This window comes from Cupressus sempervirens, chromosome 2 (genome assembly GCF_028749045.1).
Source record: "Cupressus sempervirens isolate cs-2001-9-10 chromosome 2, ASM2874904v1, whole genome shotgun sequence".
In the NCBI taxonomy this organism is placed as follows: Eukaryota; Viridiplantae; Streptophyta; class Pinopsida; order Cupressales; family Cupressaceae; genus Cupressus; species Cupressus sempervirens.
The window spans coordinates 750,954,441-750,976,152 of NC_143119.1; the positions used below are offsets into that span (position 1 = coordinate 750,954,441).

Here is a 21,712-nt window from a genome sequence, read left to right on the forward strand (position 1 = left end):
TGTAAAAATGGTACTCCCTGAAAATCTTCCTGTCATCCTCTGTACTTGTAGGTGAATGCATGAATGTTATGTGAACAAATATGGAAACCTGTTGAGATGTATAATACTTTGCTTGCACCTCATTTTGTGGTTGTAGTGTGTAGTTCTTTGCAAAATCTACAACTGAAACAATGGTATCCAATGGAAACGTATCCTTGCACAACTTGAATTGCAAATCCAACCATTGAGCTCTATGGGTATGCCTTGCATACTTGTAAATAATCTTTTCACCAAAAATCTTCATGAACTCATATACTAGAATCTTTTCAATAACTAGATCACATCTTTTACCATTTTTCCCATCTTTTAGAGCATATGTCACTGTCTTGAATTTTCCATAATCTACTATTTCATTTCCAATTGCATGTGTACTATCCATATGTTGACAAGTTGATAAAAGTTGCAAAGAACCACAAAATAAGCACGTACCATCCAAGCATGATGTCTTGTAAAAATTTTGGTCATCCCCTATTTCACATAAAATGTTGGATATGAATTCCCTTGAAGATCTTAGTGGCTCTTTTATGTCACAATCTTGCAAAACAAACTGAGAATGCAAAACTACGCATATGTGCCTAAAAACATCAAAATGGTTAGAAAATTCAATATGTATCCTACAACAACCAATTGTGCGTGTGTGATTTATTTTCACATAAAAAGGTTTACCCATCTCAAAAAATCTTTGACTTATTCGAATTTGAGGATATATACCAATAAATTTTGCAAAAAATTGTGTCTGAGTTTAGTCCAAAAAATGTTTCACATGTGGCTCGCGATTTCAGCTACCAATCCTCCTTCTTACAACATCTCTTTGATTAGGAGAAACACATGTGTTATTTTTCCAAAAATCTTCTATCAATGATTTCAAGGCTTCACTAATTTCTTTATCCTTTCATGGTAGTCTACCGCCAAATGTCCATAACTCATTTTTTGTTTGATCTTCTAATCTCTTGCGCCTTAGCATGGCTCTCTTTAAGGTACCTCTACCAATTTTTAATGTTTTTCTTGTCTTTATCATGAGTTGAGATTTCTTCATTTGGCTACTTACTATTGTTGATGTGAGTACTCATCTTGTGATATTACTATCTTTGGTGTGTGATTTAGAACCCACTTTGTCATAAGCATTGATTAGATTCTTTACAATATTTCTTTCATTTGAATCATCCATCATTCTTAGCCCAAGAATCTTCATGATAGGCCTAAATTTTAAATTCCTCATCATTTCAACAAATAATTGGCATTGACCTGTAATATTTAATTCTTCAAAAAATAATCTCCACATATGATTAACTTTTCTTTGACAAGTACGCTTGCTAATTTTGTGAGGCATTGATTTCAAAATGTTAGTATCAATATCAATCAAATATTTTGTTTTTCTAAAATGAATTATAGAAGGTGTTCTAATCTCTTCAATTCTCTCAACATTTTGAACATCAATATAAGGTTGAGTATATTGCATACCTTGAATTGAAGATGATGTGCTTTGGCAATAAGATGTAAAAGATGGAATATCACCTACTTGATGTGTTGATGTTGTGCTTTCAACATGACATGATGGAGTGTGTATATTGTCATATCTATAAATTAGTGTCTCTTCAACATGAGAGGATGATATGAATTGGAAGATGGTGTAGCAGATGATATGACTCCAACATTCAAAGATGGTGTAGCAGACGATATGACTCCAACATTTGAAGATGGTGTAGCAAACGATATGAATCCAACATTGGAGGATGGTGTAGCTTCACAATTCAATTGTCTTCTTGAGCATAACAATCTCATTCGTTCTCTTTGTCTTTCTAATTCTTCCTCCTTGTTTCTTTGTACTAGTGGTTCTTGATCCTCTTCGAAAGTCGATTCTTCATCATTGCTTTGCAATTTTCTTTGTTCACGTAGTAATTTCATTTTATCTCTTTTAATTGTCAAATCTATCTCCCTATCTGCATTTGTTTGAATCTTTGGTTTCTTCCTTGGCATGATGATGATTTCTACATGTCAAGTTATTCAAACATCCAAATTGCTTAAAATATGTAAATTATAAATTATTCAATTACATATAAAAATTATAATTATTTGAACGAATACACAATATATATCAAACGACTTGTCAAATTTCTAACCATTTTGAAATAACATTTCATTCAAACATATAATTTTCAATGAATTCACTATATATTACATAACATATCAAATTATAATCAAATTTGTATCTATATATCAACAAACAATATTTAAAATAGATTGCACTAACCTTTTCTATTAAAGGAATATTCAAAAATTCTTCAAATCACGTATCCAATGATTGAATTTGGTGTTTGCTAGCTTCCAAAAGTGTTGAAATAGTGTTTGCTATGTTGAAACCCGTGTTTTCTGTCAGAATAACAGAGAGCATAACAGACCAAAAGTTAAAAATGGATGAAATGGGCCCCAAGGTTGGGTTTTGACCATTTTTGGTGATTTGAGATAGTGTGTATGCACTATAGCACATATGCACTACAAAGCACGTATGCACTATAGCACGTGTGCACTATAAAGCGTGTACGCACTATAGTGCATACGTACTATCTCAAAACACATCACTCGCCATCCTCCCTACTCTCTATACTCCCTACTCTCTTTTCCATCCCCTCCCTCTCTCTCTTCCTACTCTCTCCCATCCTTTACTCTCTCTCACTCTCCCTCTCCCACCACCTACTCTCTCTACCTCTCTCACCCCCTCTCCTCTCCCATCCTCGGCTCTTTAGATCTCTCACACACTCTCTTATCCCCCCTATCTCTCTCCTTCTCCCTCTCCTACCACCTAATTTCTCTCCCCCATTCCCTACTATCTCTCTTCTCTCCCATCCCCTACTTTATCTCTCTTACACACATTCCCATTCCCCCTCTCTCTCCCTCTCCCACCACCTACTTTCTCTCCCCCATCGTCGTACTCTCTCTACCACCCCCTACTCTCTCTCACACTCACACTACTACTACCTACTATCTCTCGCTCTCAAGTTCTCTCTCTCCCTCTCTACTCTCTCTCTCCCATCTTGTACAAGATCTCTCTACCTCTCCTACTCTCTCTCCCACCGCCTAATTTCTCTCCCCATTCCCTATTCTCTCTCTTGTCTCCCATCCCCTACTCTCTCACACTCTCACACTCTCCCCCATCCCCTACTCTCTCTCTCCTCTCTCATCCCCTACTCTCTCACACTCTCACTCTCTCCCATCCCCTACTCTATCTCTCTTACACATACACCCCCATACCCCCTCTCTCTTTCCCTCTCCCACTGCCTACTTTCTCTCCCCCATTGTCGTACTCTCTCTCTTTGCCACCCCCTACTCTCACACTCTCTCCCATCCCCTGCTCTGTCTCTCTTACACACACACTCCCGTCCCCCCTCTCTCTCTTCCTCTCCCACCACCTACTTTCTCTCCCCCATCATTGTACTCTCTCTGCCACCCCCTACTTTCACACTTTCACACTCTCTCACTTTCATAGATATACACACTCTTATCCCCCCACTCTTCTTCTTCTCTCCCATCCCCTACTCTCTACATCTATCACACACACTCCCATCCCCACTATTTCTCTCCCTCTCCCTCTCCCTCTCCCACTCCCTCTCCTACCACCTACTATCTCTCTCTCTCAAGTTCTCTTTCTTCCTCTCTACTCTCTCTCTCTCTCTGCCCCATCCCTTACTCTCACTCTCTCTCCCACCCCTACTACTTTCTCTCAAACTCTCACACTCTCTCCCATCCTTTACTCTATCTCTCTTATAAATAAATACACATTCCCATTCCCCCCCCCTCTCTCTCTCGTAGTCCTTGTCCCACTGCCTACTCTCTCCCATCCCCTACTCTATCTCTCTTAAATGCTTCCATTCCACCTCTCTCTCCCTCCCACTCCCTCTCCCATCACCTACTCTCTCTCTCTCTCTCTCTCTCTCTCTCTCTCCCATCCCTCTACCATTGCCTACTCTCTCTATCTCTCTCTCCCCTCTCTCATTCTTGACTCTCTCTCTTTCACACAAACACACCCATCCCCCCTCTCTCCTCTTCCATCCCCTACTTTTTCTCTCACTTGCTCTCCCTCTCCTACTGCCTACTCTCTCTCTCTCACTCTCACTCTCTCCCTCTCCACTCTCTCTCTCTCTGCTACCCTCTAGTCTCTCTTAAATTTTCACACTCTCTCCTATCCCCTACTCTCTCTCTCTCTCTCTCTCTCTCTCTCTCTCTCACACACACACACACACACACACACACACATTTCTATTCCCCCCTCTCTCCCCCTCTCCTACTCCCTCTCCCATCGCCTACTCTCTCTTCCATCCCCTACTCTCTCTTGAGCTACTTTGTCTTCCCCCTCTCCCATTCCATACTCTCTCTCTTTCACACACATGCACTCCCATCCTCCTCTCTCTCAAGTTCTTCCTCTCCCACTCTGTCTCCCATCGCCTACTCTCTCTCTCCCCCATCCCCTACTCTTAATCTCTCTCTCCCAACCTGTACTCTCTCTCACACTTGCTTTCAAAACACATCACTCCCCATCCTCCCTACTCTCTCTCACATCCCCTCCCTCTCTCTCTTCCTACTCTCTCCCATCCTTTACTCTCTCTCACTCTCCCTCTCCCACCACCTACTCTCTCTACCTCTCTCACCCCCTCTCCTCTCCCATCCTCATCTCTTTAGATGTCTCACACACACTCTTATCCCCCCTATCTCTCTCCCTCTCCCTCTCCTACCACCTAATTTCTCTCCCCCATCCCCTACTCTCTCTCTTCTCTCCCATCCCCTACTTTGTCTCTCTTACACACATTCCCATTCCCCCTCTCTCTCCCTCTCCCATCGCCTACTTTCTCTCCCTCATTGTCATACTCTCTCTACCACCCCCTACTCTCTCACTCACACTACTACTACCTACTATCTCTCTCTCTCTCTCGAGTTCTCTCTCTCCCTCTCTACTCTCTCTCTCTCTCCCATCTTGTACAAGCTCTCTCTACCTCTCCCACTCTCTCTCCCACCGCCTACTTTCTCTCCCCCATCCCCTACTCTCTCTCTCATCTCCCATCCCATACTCTCTCACACTCTCCCCCATCCCCTACTCTCTCTCTCCTCCCCCATCCCCTACTCTCTCACACTCTCACTCTCTCCCATCTCCTACTCTATCTCTCTTACACATACACCCCCATCCCCCCTCTCTCTTTCCCTCTCCCACCATCTACTTTCTCTCCCCCATCGTTGTACTCTCTCTCTCTGCCACCCCCTACTCTCACACTCTCACACTCTCTCCCATCCCCTGTTCTATCTCTTTTACACACACAATCCCATCCCCCCTCTCTCTTTTCCTCTCCCACCGCCTACTTTCTCTCCCCCATCGTTGTACTTTCTCTTTTCCACCCCCTACTTTCACACTTTCACACTCTCTCCCATCCCCTACTCTCTCACTTTCATAGATACACACACTCTTATCCCCCCACTCTTCTTCTTCTCTCCCATCTCCTACTCTCTACATCTGTCACACACACTCCCATCCCCCCTATTTCTCTCCCTCTCCCTCTCCCTCTCCCTCTCCCACTCCCTCTCCTACTGCCTACTATCTCTCTCTCTCAAGTTCTCTTTCTTCCTCTCTACTCTCTCTCTCTCTCTCTCCCCCCATCCCTTACTATCACTCTCTCTCTCATCCCCTACTACTTTCTCTCAAACTCTCACACTACACTCTCTCCCATCCTTTACTCTATCTCTCTTATAAATAAATACACACTCCCATTCCCCCCCTCTCTCTCTTGCAGTCCTTGTCCCACTGCCTACTCTCTCCCATCCCCTACTCTATCTCTCTTAAATGTTTCCATTCCACCTCTCTCTCCCTCCCACTCCCTCTCCCATCGCCTACTATCTCTCTTTCTCTCTCACTCTCTCCCTCTCTCTCCCATCCCTCTACCATTGCCTACTCTCTCTATCTCTCTCTCCCCTCTCTCATTCTTGACTCTCTCTCTTTCACACACACACACCCATCCCCCCTGTCTCCTCTTCCATCCCCTACTCTTTCTCTCACTTGCTCTCCCTCTCCCACTGCCTACTCTCTCTCTCACTCTCACTCTCTCCCTCTCCACTCTCTCTCTCTGCTACCCTCTAGTCTCTCTTAAATTTTCACACTCTCTCCTATCCCCTACTCTCTCTCTCTCTCTCTCACACACACACACACACACACACACACACACATTTCCATTCCCCCCTCTCTCCCCCTCTCCCACTCCCTCTCCCATCGCCTACTCTCTCTTCCATCCCCTACTCTCTCTTGAGCTACTTTTTCTTCCCCCTCTCCCATTCCATACTCTCTCTCTTTCACACACATGCACTCCCATCCTCCTCTCTCTCAAGTTCTTCCTCTCCCACTCTGTCTCCCATCACCTACTCTCTCTCTCCCCCATCCCCTACTCTTAATCTCTCTCTCCCAACCTGTACTCTCTCTCACACTTCCTCTCTCTCCCATCTCCTACTTTAAATCTCTTTCCCCCATCCCACACTCTCTCTTTTCCACCCCTACTCTCTCTCACACTTCCTCTCTTTGCCACCCCTACTCTCTCTCTCTCTCATCCTATACTCTCTTTGCCACCCCTACTATTTCTCACTTTCTCTCTCCCATCTTGTACTCTCTCCCCTCTCCTATCCCCTACTTTCTCTCTATCTCTTTCATGCACACACATAGCCATTCCCCTATTCCCCCCCACATAGTTCTCTTTTGCAACTTAGATCTTAATAATGCATGCGCACTATAATGCGCACGTGCTATTTAGAACTGAGGTTTAAATAGCGTGTGTGCACTATAGGGCGCATGTGCACACGCGCTATTTAAACCTTAATTAAACCCAAGCCTAAGGCTTGGTTTTGCCTTGGAGATCCAACCCAAAGGTTTGGATTTGATGAACAGGCCTGAGACGTGTTTTCCAACAAACATACAAAAAATGATTTTTTTTTTTTTGTGCTCCCCTTCAAGATTTCTTATGGTTGGGTATCGATAAGATCAGGTTACATAGCATTATAGGTCTCTGTGTTAGCTATCTAACATTATAATTTATTTTTAATTTGAACTATTTCAAGCCTTTCATCTATAATTTCTTTTGAATGTATGTTCATTTTTTGTTAAAAACCATCACATACTAATTGGGCTATAGATTTTAGCTCGTTCATCGAATTTTGTAATAATTTAATTTTTTAGAAACTAGACTCCATTCTACACACTTTGAAAAAAAAAAGTTTTGATTTTAGATTAGTTTTCAATTATTTCTAGGGGTAGCACATAGATATTTCACATTTTTGGGATGTGTCTAGTTTAAAAATTCAAAAAAAAAATACACATTATAAAATTACCTGAAAAATTTGAGATAAACTACATAGTGTTAAGTAACTTTTGACCAGAGTGATTAAAGAATTTCAAAACAAAAGTTAAAATTTTAGGGGGGCCACACTTTGTACTTGTTATGTTTTTTTGGAATAAACAGTACCACTTTTTGTGGCCCCTTTTTTTGAGGACCTCAAACTCAACCATTTTGAAAAAAAAATTAGTAGTTTAAAAACTAGATTCAAAGGACTACAACTTTTGTTTTTGTCATATCTAAAAATTTTGAGTGTAACTATCTTCAAATTATTGTTGAAGTTCAAAATTTGTAGATTTCAAGAAAAAGGTGTCCACTTATACCCCCCTTTTGGCACCACAACTTTGTGCACTTATCCCAAACGAACATCACATATCAAAATCAACAACAGATACCAAGTGCAAATCAAGTATCAAAACCAAAAAGATACAACCACCTCCAAATTGATGTCAAGTGTCACAAGCATAATAACCAACAAATAACAATTATCATCAATAAAAGTAAACCACCAATCACTAACTCCAACAATAAAACAACCACTAATGAATAACTAACACTCATCAATAAAAGTCAACTATCAATGATAACTGATATCCAATCAATAAATAATAATTCACAATAAATATATCATCAAAAGTAACATCTAACAATTACACCACTAGAGACAAATATAAAAAACCATGAAGGAGACTCAAGCTACATACTATGGAGTGCCATCACATGAGTCAACTCTAAGGTTACCCGAGTAGTCTCTCAGGACCTCAAACTCGTAATGACTCTACGTGGAAGCAAAATATAGGCTCTCATGAAGATGAGAAAACTAGTCATACCTCTCAAGGTATCATCTCATTCCCATCCTTAGCCTATACAAGGACTAAAGACATGGATGAGGATAAATCTCCAACTTATCTTTTTAATTATCTCAAGGCACGTGGGATGAAATTATTTTAATTATTATGTTATCCCTTGTTACAAAACTTACAATGAGTTACCTTGACAACCACTTTGGGCCCCGACCCCTATTGCAAGCCACTCCCATAGACATGCACCTAGACTACCTTTCCAAAACTTACAAATCACAATTGTGTCCCATACCACAAAAGCAACACTGATCAAATTTGGTTCCTTAATAGGAAATCAAAAAAATAACATTGGTTCTCAAAACCCAAGTTTTCATAAACGCTCATCAAAATAAATCTCAATTTGAATCATAAAATACATCATGACATCTAACTAAAAAATATCATAAAAGAAAACTCAAAGATGTCTCTGCTGCATATCATAACTTGGCTAAATAAATAACCCACAAAGAAAAACCATCACAAAAATAAATAGAATATTTAAGAAAGAAAATATTCTTGGTCATATGATTTAATTCCATTATTTTCTATTTAGATTGAGCCATAAATATGTGTTTAGAAATAAAGTAAGAATATACATGTCAATATAAATTGTTATGTTAATATACTTATTTAAATCAATAAGTAACTAAATGTCAAATCTCTTTGTGTACATATAAAATATCATGCAACATTATCATATTATTAGTTTAAATAATCTTTTTTTGTATTAAGTATAGAAGGATCAAAAAAGTACAAAAACGAATGGAATCAGTTCAGAGGAGGTCAAGCCTCACCAAAAGACGAAAGGAATTACATTTAAACCAAGCAAAAGAGAGAAGAGAAAGAGGGGCAACTAATGGAGAACATCAACATAAGTATCCATCCATGTTGTCCAACCTAGATTTCCTTCCATCCAAACTAGGCTTTTTTGATCTTGAATCTGTTTCAGCATATAAATCATGTCACTAGTGAAGCTTTGAAGTGTTCTCTTGATCTCCTTTCTAATGGCTTGAATGGTCTGATTAAAGAGCTTGACATTATCCAAATGCTGTCTCCAAATGTGTCCATCCTTAAGCTCGTTTGCAAAGAAGGTAGCATATCCATCCTTAAGAAGCCTTTTGAACTTGGACTTATTGGTTCTCATCGTGATTTGGACCTGTGAAATTTTTTTAAAATAAGTGAGACTTCGAAAAGACTCAGTAAGAAGCCTAGGTTTATTTTGGAACCTTTCTTCATTTCTACATTTCCAAATTTGCCATAAAATGTTAGCTAAGAGAATATTCCAAAATATGTTAACATCCTTTTTAGCATTGCAGATAAAACCAGTAATAATCTCAAAAATAGTAAGGAAGTAGGAATAGAGATACCAAACATAAGCCAAATTTCTTTAGCAAAAGTGCATTCAAATAAAATATGCCTACCTGTTTTAGGGACCCTACAAATGTTGTAGTAATTAATAGTAGAGAAAGAGTTCCTAATAGGAAGCTTGTTAAGAATAAGCAACCATTTAAAACATTTGATTTTTGGATCAATAGAGCTTTTCCACAGATAATCAAACTTTTTCATCCAAGCATGTTTGTCTAAATCAGTATACCAAATCTTATTAATATGACTTAAGATGTCTTCATTATGATTAATAACTTTGTATATATCTTTAGCTTTGATATTAAGAAGAGCAATACCACTAGGCCATTTAATTTAAATAATCTTAAATAATAAATGATTTAATTAATAACATAAATATAAATTATTAGATTTAAATATTTATATCAATTCCATTTCTAAAATATTAATATGACTTCTATTTAAGTCTAATATTAATATTTGTACTTTCTGCAATGAGATAACTCAAACTTGAAATTATAATTTTAAGAAATTTCTATAAATTAAAAATATTTGAAATAAAATATATTTTATTTCAGTAATCTAAATATATAAATATATTTAAAGCAATTTAAAGCAAGTCTAGCCATATCAAGACTTCAATTTTTCAAAATGAATAAAATATATTAAATTAAAACCTCCATATCCCACGACTTACTTTATCTCTCTCTCTCTCTATATATATAGCTAGTTAATACTATTATATATGCCCCACACATGTCTAATATATAATATATAATAGATAATAATGTAGTCTTTTATTCTAAAAATGTAGTGGAAATAGTTTTCACTCTAACTACCTTTAGTACCATAATTTCATGCTTCAAACAAAAACAAATCAATATAATTAATATTCAAACATTTCTATAATGTTTCTTTGACTCCCTCAAACCAGATTGATTAACAACATGTGTTCCAAACATTAAATGCTTATAATTAAAATAATATATTTTTAATAAATCTATTTAATTATATACTGATGTACAATCGAATTTCCATTCAAAACTATCATCCAACTCTAAAATATGAAACATTTATTATCTCGAAAGATACTAATGACTTAGGATCTACATGTACATATATAAAACTGATATGTAATACTACTGGCAGAGATCTAAATGTTGGAAGACTGTACATTTCAAACTTTTTTGTTAAAGTCAATTGAATAAATCATGAATGCCAGCTCCCCATTTTGTCTATATCTTTACATCAACAGCTACCATCGTGCATAGCAGGGGAAAAAGGTGCATATTATATAAAGGATGATATCACCATGAATTGATGATAAATTTTTTTATCAAATGATAGATCTTCAATTATATCTGTGTGCCGTTGACATTCCAAAGCATATATAATTTATAATTCAGATATAGGCACGACAAAAATCAGGATTTAATTGCCACTGCAAAAAGTTTTGACAATTCATTTTCCATGTTCACCAACATGGGAAGAACAGCTAAAATCCTCAAAGGATGGAGCAACTTGTTTGATTAGATTTCATCTAGAACATCCAAACATCACAACTTGCAAAAGATAGAGAAGAAGATAAGTGGTAAACAATGCCCACTATATCACGTTCCTGAATCCAAACAGTGCAAATTTCATTATAATATCTACAAGAATTCCATCCATGTTCTCTACGTGAAGTAAGAACAATGATAAAAATAAGAGATAGATACTGGCATGGCGTAATGTTGCTGCATCCTCTCTGTAGTCAACCTATGACATTGCAAATGTTAACGCAAGCTTGGTGCTATAAATGGGTCAAGCAGTTTATAGTTTTGAAGTAAAAGAAGCTTTGTTATATGCAACAATGGCGGTGCCAATAGCATTAGCATTTGTCTGTGTTATTTTCATGACACCAGGACTAGCATGGGGGGCTCTCGTCCAATACAACTTTAATGTGAGTTCTAGTCATGTTTAACTTTCTAGTAAGAAATAAATTCAATGATAGTAATAAGGGGATGGTTATGTTCTAGACAGAATGTCTTAAAAGTCAAAATAATATAGATTGAGATCTCCGAAAATACAGTGATTTTGATTATGAAGAATAAATGTTAAAAATTTGAATCAAATCTATTGTATTTCAATTTTTTCAATTTTGATCAAAGGTACATTTTGTCTGAAGAATAGCGACGTCCTATTAATAATTGAGTACGAGTTTGATTGCTTTTCTTTATTTGCAGATTACCACTGTGAATGTGACTAGATTGTGCAAGCAACAAGAAATTGTGACTGTCAATGGGCTGTTTCCAGGTCCCACTGTAACTGTTAACAATGGTGACAACCTTGTTATCAAAGTGCTAAACCAGGCTGCTTACAATATTACAATCCATTGGTATAATAAAAAATTGGTGATCATGTATAATTTCAAGTTTTAGTGATAAAATTATATAAGATTAACTACAATGAATTATAGATTCTGGTTTTGATTGTATATTTTTTACAGCATTTCGATCATGTTTTAAGTGTTGGTCTGTCAAAATTCTTATAATTTTCTTCTCTTGATAAAAGATTTTGGAGTTTGATCTGTAACGTCAAAAAAATCTGATTATGTTAGAAAAGTTTACACAATCAAAATTAAAAGCTGTAAATTAATATGAACTACAGAAATTATATTTGAATCTTAGTGGATGATATTATAGAAGCCAACTATGAAATTGTATGAGTAACTGCAATCTAATTTATGATTTTGACTGGTTCATTGTTTTCCTTAACATTTCAATCAAACTCGACGATCTTTTTTATCTGAAATTGATTCTTCTCTCTTCTTATGTCTTCAGTCAGGCTTGGTCTACTTCTTTTTATCACAATTTTTGTACTCCTCTCTTTCTGATGATAGATCACCGAGTGTAGTCCATAACTAATGTTAGAAAACACACACAATAGAATCCATAAACAAACTTTCTTACAATTCTATTATCTTATATTCTTCCTAATTAAAAATCAAAAAGATAATCTAAAATATAGAAAAATAATATACACAATCAAAACCAAAAACTACAATAAACATTAATATACTATCTACTCTAATAACTTTTTATTCTCTTTTTATTCGTCAAAGAAAACTTAGTAATAATATTTTGTTTTGTTTTTTGTTGCAGGCATGGAATAAGGCAATTTGGATCTGGATGGGCTGATGGACCAGCTTACATAACACAATGTCCCATTGCTCCGGGAAGCAATTATACATACAATTTCACTGTAACAGAACAGGAAGGGACACTGTGGTGGCATGCACATATCTTATGGCTTCGAGCTACAGTTTATGGGGCTTTGATAGTTAAACCCCCGCTTGGAATCACTTATCCTTTTGTCCAACCAGCTGCTGAGTTTCCTATTATTTTAGGTCCATTATCTATGCCTTAAAAATCCTTCAACTTGTGGTTATTGATAACTTCATTTTGGTTTTATTTGTTTTCTTAATTATTTTTTCTAAATGTTCTTTTATATGTCAAGTTTAGGTGAACACATTTGTTTTGTATCATTTTTTTCCTATTATGATATATCACAAATTGATGTCTACAAATATAGACATAATTTCTTATGAATTTTTGAAAATGTAATATATTGACTATAACAATATAGTATTTTTTATGATCTGTTTTTCAATAATATATAGTAGAAATTTTAACATAGAATATGATGTATAGATGGAATCTGACATTTGAAATAGATTTGCCATTAACTGAATTGAATTGTTTTAGATGTCTAGAAAATTAGACTTGTTCTTAGATGAGCCTCCAATGTTAGCACGGTCCTTGTAGTATGGTTCAGTAGTCATGACTTTGTTTAGTTATCTTTCTTCATCTACTCTTCAATAGACTTAAATTTGTATTTTAGTGCTACCAGAAAACACTTTTTGAAAGTTGTTTTCTACAGAAAAAGGAAAAAAACCTTTCTAACTTTTTTTTATATGTAGTAATCAATCATTCTAACAAAACGAGTAGAAATATAACATAAAGCTGCAAAATATTTAAATGATAGTTCAAACGCAAAGTATAGTATTGGATATGTGGTATCTTCGATCCTTTGACAAATGAAATATGACCCATTAATTAATAACCAAAAGTTTGTCTTTGAATATAATATTCTCATTCTCAAAATTCTGAAGTTCTTAAAAACTACGTCTTTCCAAAATAGGAAAGAAATAGAATAGCAATTAAACTTAGAAAACTCAAATGTCCCAAAAGTAGTCATTGATGAACATTAATGTTACAATTTATGTAAAAAAAATTCTTGTTGAAAGTCTCTTTGCTGAATAAATCGTTATTTGGCCCAAATGTAGTGAGTTCTCCATCAAATTATTTGAAACCTGTTTGCAAGAAATTCAAGCCTTATGTTTGCTGTGTTGCACAGGCGAATGGTGGAATGCAAATATTGTAGATGTATTAGCTGCGGACATTCAAACAGGGCTGCCAGCTGATTCAGATGCATACACCATTAACAGCCAGCCAGGAGACTTATATGCATGCTCTTCGTCTGGTTAGCCCAAATATATTATTTTTATAATTCATTTTGTTATTGTGCATGACATTTAAATTTTATTGTATAACTTTTTCATATTTTGAATCAAATTCTACCATCTATGATCAAGGATAGAGTAATAACTCAGTCAAATGGGTTTATACCATTATCTGTTTCTGATAGATCATAGAATTTAATCAAATACTATAATTAAATTCAGAAATCATACACAACACTCTCTTTATTTATAAATAGAACCAATTAATGGTCCTATAACAATTCGATCGACATTGTTGCTCTATTCTTATAATAGATCATAGAATTTAATTAGAAACCCTAATCAGATAAAAAAACACAAAAACAAATTATGCCCAAGACTATCTTCATCTCTAAGAGAACTTTAATGTCTTTTAGACAAATTGAATCAATTGGTCGCTCACATATTTGTTGACCCAATTGCAGATACAGCCCGTTTTTCAGTTCTGCCGGGGCTAACATACCTCCTACGAATCATCAGTGCCGTGATGAACGAACCCTTGTTCTTCAAAATAGCAAACCACACAATGATAGTTGTATCAGTGGACGCCTCATATACCAAACCATACTCTACAGATGTGGTGGTGATATATCCTGGACAAACTGTAGATGTTCTCCTGCAAACAAACCGTCTATCTGGATCATATTACATGGCTACAAGGGCTTACAGGAGCGGACCTTCTGTGCCCATCAACAATTCCACTACAACAGCAATCTTACAATACCTAATCAGTGGTAGTACTCCTGTAATGCCCTCTCTTCCCCAATTCAATGACACCCAAACTGCTTATAATTTCAGTACAAGTCTAAAAAGTGCTTATCCCAATGTCCCTACTCTGTTTCCCTATCTATCTGTCCTCAATGCTTATTTTCCTGGCCTTTTTCCCAATGTCCCTACAACAATTGATATATCAATGCTCATAACCGAGGGGATTGGTCTTGGAGTCTGCGCATCCGGCTCTTGCACGGCATTGGGTGGCTTAAAAGTGGTTGGAAGCTTCAATAACATTACATTTGCAAGGCCAGATATTGCTATTCTTCAAGCCTACTATGGAGGTATTAGTGGGGTTTATACCACAGATTTTCCAAGTGATCCCCCTTTGGTGTTTGATTACACTGCTACAAATCAGAGACAGGATATTTTGTTTCCTGAAGTAGGGACCAAAGTGAAAGTCATTGATTTCAATAGCAATGTGCAGATTGTGTTTCAGGGCACCAGCATTCTGAGCAATGAAAGCCATCCTGTTCATGTTCATGGGTATGATTTTTATGTTGTGGGACAAGGGTTTGGTAACTATAATGCACAAACTGATCCTAGTAATTTCAACCTGGTGGATCCTCCACGGCGCAATACAATTGGAGTTCCCAGTGGTGGGTGGGCAGCCATCAGATTCACAGCCGACAATCCAGGTAATGCAGAAACCAGAATTAATTATTGTTATGTGTTATGATAAATTTTTATTACTAAGTTTGAGTAGCCTCTCCAACACCTCCGAGATAAGAGGTTCACAATTATCCTATAGATGGATGCAATTTTGAATTACAACTTTTTTCATTCTTTGTTTTAGGAGTTTATTGAGTATGAATTTTGTTTGTATTTCTGATTACATTTTATATTCATGAGCAAACTTATTCTTCATTAAGGTGAGAGAAATGAATCATAGAATACAATTTGAAATATTGATACAAACGAGAATCATATTATTGAAATTTTATCCATCTTAATTATTGTGAAAATCTAATGTATCTTACACATTTTGTTTGTTTTTGTTGTGTGTATAACAGGAGTATGGTTTGTGCATTGCCATTTCGAAGTTCATTCTGATTTTGGATTCAACATGGTATTTATTGTGAAGGACGGAGCAGGCAACAACCGAACATTGCTTCCTCCTCCTCCCGATCTACCCCAGTGCTGATTTGACTACCATATGCTGTATAAGCTCTTGTTTACAAATTTGTTTCCATCAGAATAAGATGTTTATCAATAAAACTGAAATGTATTGATGTTTTCTAACTTTTTTGTCAGTTAAATTCTTCTTCATTTCCTAAGAAATAAGATTTTAGTGTGGCTTTTCTAACTTCTATATAGCCTGATACTGGTACCAGAGTACATAAAATCAAACCATTCAAAAACTGCAGCAGCATTTTTAAATATTGTAAAAGTTTAAAGATCATTATATCTGGTTTGTGGGAACAGAGACTAAAGAACAATCATAAAGAAAATAATCACATGACAGAATGGAAAATCTGATTGCTAAATAAAGCTTCTCAACTGTTTTTCATTATTCTCCATAGTGCAGTGAGCAATAGACAGGAACGCCAGAAGTGTACTTACAGCGGATACAATATTAGAACAGCTAGAAAAAGCAGATTTGCATTTGTTCTCCATGTATCAGTTAATCATGCAATTGTTGACCACTAGAGAAAGCATAAGTAATGGTTGAAAGCACTCTTTTGGTAATATCTGTAAAATTTAAAATTGACTTGCTCGTTATTTATAACTGTCAAATGAAATGGAATTTTGCATCAATACACTAGTATCTTCTTATGAAAAACAAGGATTTTCTAATGTAAGGATTGGTGCTGATTTCTTCTAAATGCTTGCAATAAATCTGTCATTATCTTCTTTATTCTAAGCTATCATTATCTTCTTTTTTAAAAATGTTTGACATGTTGTTGAGGTAATCCTTAAAACATCATATACTAGCACTTGCACCCAAAGGAGCAAGGGGTATGCCGATAGTGGTAAAAGGTAGAAGTCTATATAAGATAGTTGTCCATGTATATTTTTGCCAATATTTAATACAACACGAAAGGAATGTAAACAACAAAAAATAAATTTAATTTTTTTAATTTTACATGAATAACAATCAAATCCACCATAGTCACATTCATATTCTTAAATTTATATAAGAAATATAGAAGAAAAAACATTTATTGCATGTTGAAACTTTGCATGTTCACCATTTTTTTTTAATAATTTAAAAATTAAACTAAATTAGAATACAATTTTTAAAAATGTTTTCTATTAATTAAAAATCCTAATGAATGGTGGTCCCTGCATAGACATCGCCTCAAATTTACACCTTTCATATTGACATTCCTTTTAGTTTCCTCAGTTGGGTTTCTTAGGAAGTTTTGGCTTGGTTCATCAAGTTTCACAAGGTTGTACACGTTTCTTTGGGGCTCATCTCCAAATCCATATGTCTTGGATGGAAGGATCAGCCACCTGACTAGTTTAAAAAATATAATTTTCAGTAGGGAGGTCCTCACAATATTGTTAGGTATCTTGGTATCCCTTTCTCTATTGAAACTTCTCTTAAAGACATGTAGCTTTGGATTAAGGAAAAAATCACCAAAAAGTTAAATAAATGGCACAACAGACCTTTATCCCTGGCTGGTAGAGTTTAGGTTTGCCAAGAAATCTTCTCCTCTTACATCATATATTATGTCTCTGCCTGGATGTTTAATAATTGCCAAATCTTTGAAATTCAAAAGGCCATCAGGAACTATCTTTGGTCAGATGGCAAAGGTACCAAGAAGCTCCATGATGTTAAATAAATGGCTTAGGGTTGAAGGACCTTAAAACTGGGGGCTTAGCTCGTCTCCAAATGGATCTTTCACTCTTTGGATGGGGATGATCCTCGTAAAGTTCTTATTAGAAGTAACATTGAAAGGGGTTTTCCAAAGAATGCTAAATTTTGGATCATGCAATTTGTTGATATTTTTGAAAATGACAAGCTTATTATGTGGGATGATCTGTCATGTTGACTCCAACAACTTTTTGAGCATTAAATGGCTGGATGGAACCATTATAACTAGGCTAAAAGCCAAGAATATCTATAGTGTTATTGATTATAATGATTTCATCATCAACCATGTCAATAAAGTTTGGTATACTAATCTTGATGTATCCTCTTGGAAGAAATACTTTGATAAGCCGTAGAAAAGCACAATTGGCCCTAAAATCAAATGTTTTAAATGGTTGTTAATTTTGGATAGACTCCCCATTAGAAAGGACCTTCTTGAGATGCATTATTATATTATCTATAGAACTCTGGAAACTAGCAGGTATATTTTCTTTGATTGTAGCTTTTCTAAAGAGATCTAGCTCATGTTTGGTATCTCTTTTCCTACCAAGTTTAATATTTTTGAAATTATTATTGGTCATATTGATGGGATTAAGAAGGATACTAATCTTTTCTGGAACATTCTTTCTTCTAACATTCTTTGGAAGATCTAGGAAAGTTGATAAAGACAAATTTAAAAGACTTCTCAATACTAGTTACGCCACCTTCTTCACCACCAAGCTCAAGGATGGGCACTTATGGAGGAGGCATGTGGACAAATTCCAACATTTTGAGCAAGCTATCAAGCAGTTGAATAAGGAAGTGAGGAGGACTAATAAAAACACCATTGACAACATGATCCTCTTGCTCAATCAAATTTAGAATAAAAAGAACATTGTTTGGATTGAGGATAGTTTGGGTTGGCTAGCATGGGTGGATGCTCATGAGGATTTGTTGAAGGCTTCACCTCATGTATATTTGAAACTCTTCGGTGAACATTTGTATTTTGATCTCCCTATTTAATACAAAAAAAATTGTTTAGACAAAGCATGTTACCATTAGTTTCTCCACAAAACACATATGTATTAATTAATTTTATTCTAAATAAACATGATAGTTGATATTGGATACATGCAAATATGCATAAATCAATAAACTGCATTGCATTGCCAGAAGGGGTATCTTTAAGATACCTACAACACAATAATTTTATACATTATGGAAAGATTATATTGAAATGCATAAATATAACTAATTAAAAAATTGGTGAAGTAAACACACATAGATTCATATATTGAAAGTTGTTGCAATTGAGACTCTTTTTTTCTTCTAATAATGGTATATATGGTTTGTTTTTCACTCTTGAATATTGATCAAAAGAGAATGATGGCTCCATATGAAGGTTGTCTAGTGATTTAACTATTGATATAGTTATCAAAGTCAACCCTTGTTCTTCTATTGGACTAGTATCAATTTTTGTTCTTTGAAGTGTCAATCCTTGGATTAATGTAATGAGAGATCGCATGACATGGATGGTGGTATTTTTCTATGATTACCCAAGGATATAAGTGCTATAGGTAAACTTTTTGGGTCATCTTGGTCCCAAGGTGGGTCATTGCAATTATCAAATCAGACAACCACATATAGAGGCAGTTATGGGAGTTTATGACCCGATGTATACACAATATCTACCACCTCCCCAAGTGATCCATTTTCAAGGCCCATTTGAATTCAAAGGTTTGTTGTTAACATTGTTTTTTGGCCTTTACATAGCAAGAGTTCTTTTGGAAGTCGATCAACATCAATATCAAGGTTTGGTTGTAGGTACTCTCTTACTACAATACTAAGTGTAGCAGGATGATTGAGTAACTTTTGCATTTTTTTGTTGTGTAGCCAAACTAAATTTTTTGTAACATGAGTTTAAATCTAAGAGCTCAATTTAGTAAACTTTGGTGTAAAATGGGGAATATAGTTACATTATCTCTGAGCAATGATAGGTGCAAAAATGAAGCTCAATGGGGGTTTTAAGATTCAACTATCTTGTCATATTAGAACCAAAACAAAGAATTGAAGATATTGAAGAGGCATTCTTTTAAATAGTTCAGTTGCCTTATATGTGCTTCCATTCATCATTCAATACAATACCAATATAGGTCTCAACCTATGGGTCTTAGAGTAAGTTGCTACGATAAAATGGAAGGCTCTTAAATTTAGTACTTGTAAGTTTGGTTGGGTGTGTCATATGAAATGATTTTTTTTTTTCATGGGAAGGATCGTGGATCTCACTCCCAAGCGGTTTCACATGCTTTTTCTATTTTTTCAAATTCATAAAGGTTTGAGGATGGCTTTATTATCGAAGAATAAAGATTTGTTATTATCTTAATGAATAATACAATATTCATTAATGGTTAACTAATCCCCCCTCTCAATTATTCTAAATATTTTAACATTACCATGTATTATTCTACTCAATCTGATCTAATTCTTCTCTCATTTCTTTAATCCAAATGTCATCTTTACTCACTTCATCAACATTCTTAGGTTCAACTTAAGAAATCAAACATAATTCTTCTCTTTGTACCTTGTTCCATATAATCACTCCTTTGTCCCTACTTCCAATAATCTGATCAATAAGATAATTCTTTATTAGATTCTAATTAGGTGACAATGTGTCAGCTTTGACTTCATCTTTAGGTTCACTCCAGGGTTCTTCTCTTTGTTCCATAATTTTTATGTCATTCTGCAAATCTGCGCCAGTCACATAAAACAACTCAAAATTCTATTGGTTATCCTTTGGTTTAATCTCTTCATCAGAATTATGATGAAGCATTCTTTCTTGAATTCCAAAATTCTCATCGACTTCAACATTTGCACTCTCAATAATAGTCTTAGTTCTCTAATTGAAATATTTAGAAGCTTTTTTTTTTCAATGACTAACCAAGAAACATACCTTCATTAATTCTTGCATCGAACTTACCAATATCATCTTCTTTCTTAATGTAACACTTACTTCCAAAGATTCTAAAATACTTAACTGAGGATACATTTCCAAACTAAAGCTCATAGGGAGTCTTACTAGTACCTTTTCTGATATGTACTATGTTCATGGTGTATATTGTTGTATTGATTTCTTTTCTCCAAAATGTCTTCCAAATATTGTTCTCAAACATCATAGCTCTTGTTGCCTCTATTACTGATATATTTATCCTCTCTACTATATTATTCTACTTAGGCATTTCAGGGGTTAAAAGTTGTTTTTATATCATTCACTTCACAAAAACTATTAAAATCATTCAAAGTAAACTCTCCACCTCTATAAAATCTCAAACAATTAATCTTCAAACCAGATTCATTTTCAACTCTATTCTTAAACACCTTAAACTTCTAAAATGCTCAAACTTGTCTCTAAGAAATGATATCCACATCATCCTAGTAAAATCATCAATAAGATTCATAAAATAAATTTGACCATAGAAGGATCTTTTCTTTCTAGGACCATTCAAATTGGTGTGTACTATCTCCAACTTCTTTGATATAGTAAACTTCTTACTCAGAAAAGTACTTTTCTTCTTCTTTTACATAATACATTTCTTGCATACCATGTTAGTAGGCTTTACAATTTTAGGAAAATCTCTAACAACAAGTGTAGTAATGATCTTCACAATACTATCAAAGTTTATGTGACAAAACCTCTTATACCATAACTAATTATTATCAACTTTAGCAACTAAATATGTCATTTTTATAAGATTCAACTGAAAAACATTACATCTTGTTCTTGTAGTAGTACCAATCATTTTACCATCTTTATCCTTGATAGTACATATTTTCTCTATAGATTCCAACTAATATCCCTTGTTAGCTGCCTAACACTCAAAAAATTATGTTTCAAACTATCAGCAAAATAAACATTATCAGTGTTATTTTTTCCATCAAGAGTAATAAATCCTATTCCTTTTATGTGATAGGATGCATTATTTCCAACTCTATCAATTCCTCCATCATAATTTCTAAATTC

At 35.3% G+C, this 21,712-nt stretch overlaps 1 protein-coding gene across 1 annotated transcript; it reads left to right on the plus strand.

Annotated features, from left to right (window-relative positions):
• Positions 1-11,381: 11,381 nt before the first annotated feature.
• Positions 11,382-16,139, plus strand: LOC149575593 (laccase-12-like). Its single transcript, XM_089816054.1, has 6 exons — positions 11,382-11,525; positions 11,809-11,960; positions 12,727-12,971; positions 13,982-14,107; positions 14,552-15,535; positions 15,911-16,139. Exons 1-6 carry the CDS (start codon positions 11,382-11,384, stop codon positions 16,039-16,041), a joined length of 1,782 nt encoding a protein of 593 aa, XP_089672180.1. The 3' UTR covers positions 16,042-16,139.
• The last annotated feature ends 5,573 nt before the right edge of the window (positions 16,140-21,712 follow it).